Source organism: Cebus imitator, unplaced genomic scaffold, assembly GCF_001604975.1.
Source record: "Cebus imitator isolate Cc_AM_T3 unplaced genomic scaffold, Cebus_imitator-1.0 Scaffold15, whole genome shotgun sequence".
In the NCBI taxonomy this organism is placed as follows: domain Eukaryota; kingdom Metazoa; phylum Chordata; class Mammalia; order Primates; family Cebidae; genus Cebus; species Cebus imitator.
Window position 1 is genome coordinate 3,603,246 of NW_016107330.1, and position 2,905 is coordinate 3,606,150.

At 41.7% G+C, this 2,905-nt stretch overlaps 1 protein-coding gene across 1 annotated transcript in view; it reads left to right on the plus strand.

Moving 5' to 3' along the window:
• Positions 1–2,905, plus strand: part of VPS13D (vacuolar protein sorting 13 homolog D) — a 301,395-nt gene that overhangs the window by 137,303 nt on the left and 161,187 nt on the right. Inside the window, exons 47-48 of the mRNA XM_017504510.2 lie at positions 408–599; positions 907–1,033. Coding sequence (XP_017359999.2) covers positions 408–599; positions 907–1,033 — 319 coding nt within the window. The remainder of the gene's footprint in view (positions 1–407; positions 600–906; positions 1,034–2,905) is intronic.

Below are 2,905 nucleotides of genomic sequence, written 5' to 3' on the forward strand. Positions count from 1 at the left end.
TTTTCTTCTAAGGTCTGTATGGTGTTAGGTCTTACATTTAAGTCTTTAATCCAACTGGAGTTAATTCTAGTGTAAGGTATCAGGAAGGGGTCCAGTTTCTGCTTTCTGCACATGGCTAGCCAGTTTTCCCAACACCATTTATTAAACAGGGAATCCTTTCCCCATTGCTTGTTTTTGTCAGTTGTGTCAAAGATTGGATGGTTGTAGATAACGTTGTGTTGCCTCCAGGGCCTCTGTTCTGTTCCATTGGTCTATATATCTGCAAAGAGCCATTCCAATGAAGATTTTTACCAGTTAGATACTTAGTTATTGGTTTTTTGAAAAGGAATCCAATTTACTTTTGCTGTGAGCTATTTTGACAAACTAAAGTAAGAACTCTGTAAATTAATAGTTTGTATCTTCTCCAGGGGTGTCACTGGAGAATTTCCCTCTCTGTAAAGAATTGCTCATTCCACCTGGAACCCAAAACTATATGGTGAGAATGCGACTCTATGATGTCAACCGTCGGCAGCTAAACCTCACTATCCGGATTGTGTGTCGAGCAGAAGGATCCTTAAAGATCTTCATTTCTGCTCCATATTGGCTGATTAACAAAACAGGTACATACAGGGGCTGCTCAAGTAGGTCTTTGGCATTAGTCATGGGAATTCAGATTTATTTGCTTAGCCAACTAAATGGAGCCAATGCAAATAGATTACTTCAACAGTCTGAGCTGCTGAAACATTCCTGCTTCCATCATAAATGCTTAATCATGCTCAAAACTGTCCTTTTAGACAAGGAACTGAGCCTACTAAATAGATTCAGTTTTTACTCTTTTCCCCCTTGATGATTTTATTCATACACATCTGCATCTCTTTCAGATAGACTGGGTGGTATTGATGTAAACTTTTCTCCTTCTTCATAAAGGGTTGCCGCTGATCTTTAGACAGGACAATGCCAAGACAGATGCTGCAGGCCAGTTTGAGGAGCATGAGCTGGCCCGGAGCCTGAGTCCTCTCTTATTCTGCTATGCTGACAAAGAGCAGCCAAACCTGTGAGTACAATTATTTATGGGAAGGGGAAATAAGCTCCCAGGGAAGGGAAGAAATTAGTAAAGGCCATAATATATCCGTGTAAGTAGAAGTATACTGTAGATAACAATCCTGACTTGGCAGGGGAATAGAACAATGACCTAATGGGATTTTTGGGGATCTAATTTCTGTGTTATTTGATACTGAAAATAAACCATTTGGTTGGTTTATAATGAAAGCTAGTTTTATTTTACATGCATTGAAGTAGATTTCCTATTCATAACTCTGCCAACGAAGAGAAAGCCACGTGTTCTCCTTCTCTTCTCTGCAGTTTCTCTTCCTCTGTAAACTTTTAGCACAGGCACAGGAGCTGGCCTCAGAATGGACGTAGACTGGTTCTTTAGTAAAGCCATCAGCCTCATAATCCAATTCAGGATTTGTATAACATTTTGAAATTCGTCCCTTTTACCCTTGAAGTAAAATATGCCATTTTAAGTTCTCAAAGAACTCATTGCATGTTTAAAAGCAGGGACAAAAAACAACTGTGAGGATTAGATGACATGTGCTTTTAATGTATGGTAGGAGCATTAATTCACTTTTGTTCTTGGTTTTGACATTCTGCTTTTTACAAGAGTCTTTTAATAGAGCTCTAATCAAAGATAAATGGGTGTATCCAATAGTGTTAAAATGCCATACCCTGTTATCGGTAGAATTATGCTGACAGCTTAACAGAAAGTCTTCTGGAGTATCACACTTCAGTGGGTACTGATGTTTACCAGGGAAGGTTGGAGTGTAGATTGGTGTTTGAGGCCAGGAGAGAGGATTGACAAGAGTTCTGGATATTGTAGGGGATGCAGCCAGCCTCTTGGCATGTGCAGCAAGTCCAGTCTCATTTTTCTCCTGAAATGATTTGGACAGTTTTAGATTTAGGACTTGACATGTGTTACACAGTGTGTTTTATCTATGAATTCCACAGTTCCCAAAGTATTTTCACATAGCCCATCTCATTGGATTCTTCCCACCATCCCAAGCGTTTAGGCAGGGCAGGAAATAATGTGTTTTTTTGTTTGTTTGTTTTGTTTTCTTTTGTTTTTTTAATGGAGGCTTGCTCTCTCGCCCAGGCTGGAGTGCAGTGGCGCAATCTTGGCTCACTGCAACTTCTGCCACACCTGGGTTCAAGTGATTCTCCTGCCTCAGCCTCCTGAGTAGCTGGGATTACAGGCACGTGCCACCTCTTTCATCTGCTTTTTGTATTTTTAGAAGAGACAGGGTTTCAGCATCTTGGCCAGGCTGGTCTTGAACTCTTGAAATCATGATCTACCCATCTCAGCCTCCCAAAGTGTTGGGATTACAGGCGTGAGCCACCGCGGCTGACCTAATATTGTTGTATTTTAAGATGAGGAAACTGAGGCTCAGAGAGAGTGCTACCTGCCCAAGTTTACATCGCTTGTTAGTGGTGGAGCTAGAACACACATTCAGAAATTATGATGCCAAAAGCTGTGACAAGACAATGGCCAACTAAACGGTGCTTTGCGATTGTAGTAGTATCATCATACCTGTATGCTTCTTGTGCTTTTTTAAATGAACCCTTGAAACAGCAGTTAGGAAAGGATTAGTTTGACTTGAATCCTTGAGTTTTAGGGGAATAACAGAAATTGCTAGCTGGGCGTGGTGGCTCATGCCTATAATCCCAGCTCTTTGGGAGGCTGAGGTGGGTGAATCACCTGAGGTCAGGAGTTCGAGACCCAGCCTGGGCAACATGGTGAAACCCCGTCTCTCCTAAAAATACAAAAATTAGCTGGGCATGTTGACACATGCCTGTAATCCTGTAATTACTTGGGAGGCTGAGGCAGGAGAATTGCTTGAACCCTGGAGCCAGAGGTTGCAGTGAGCCA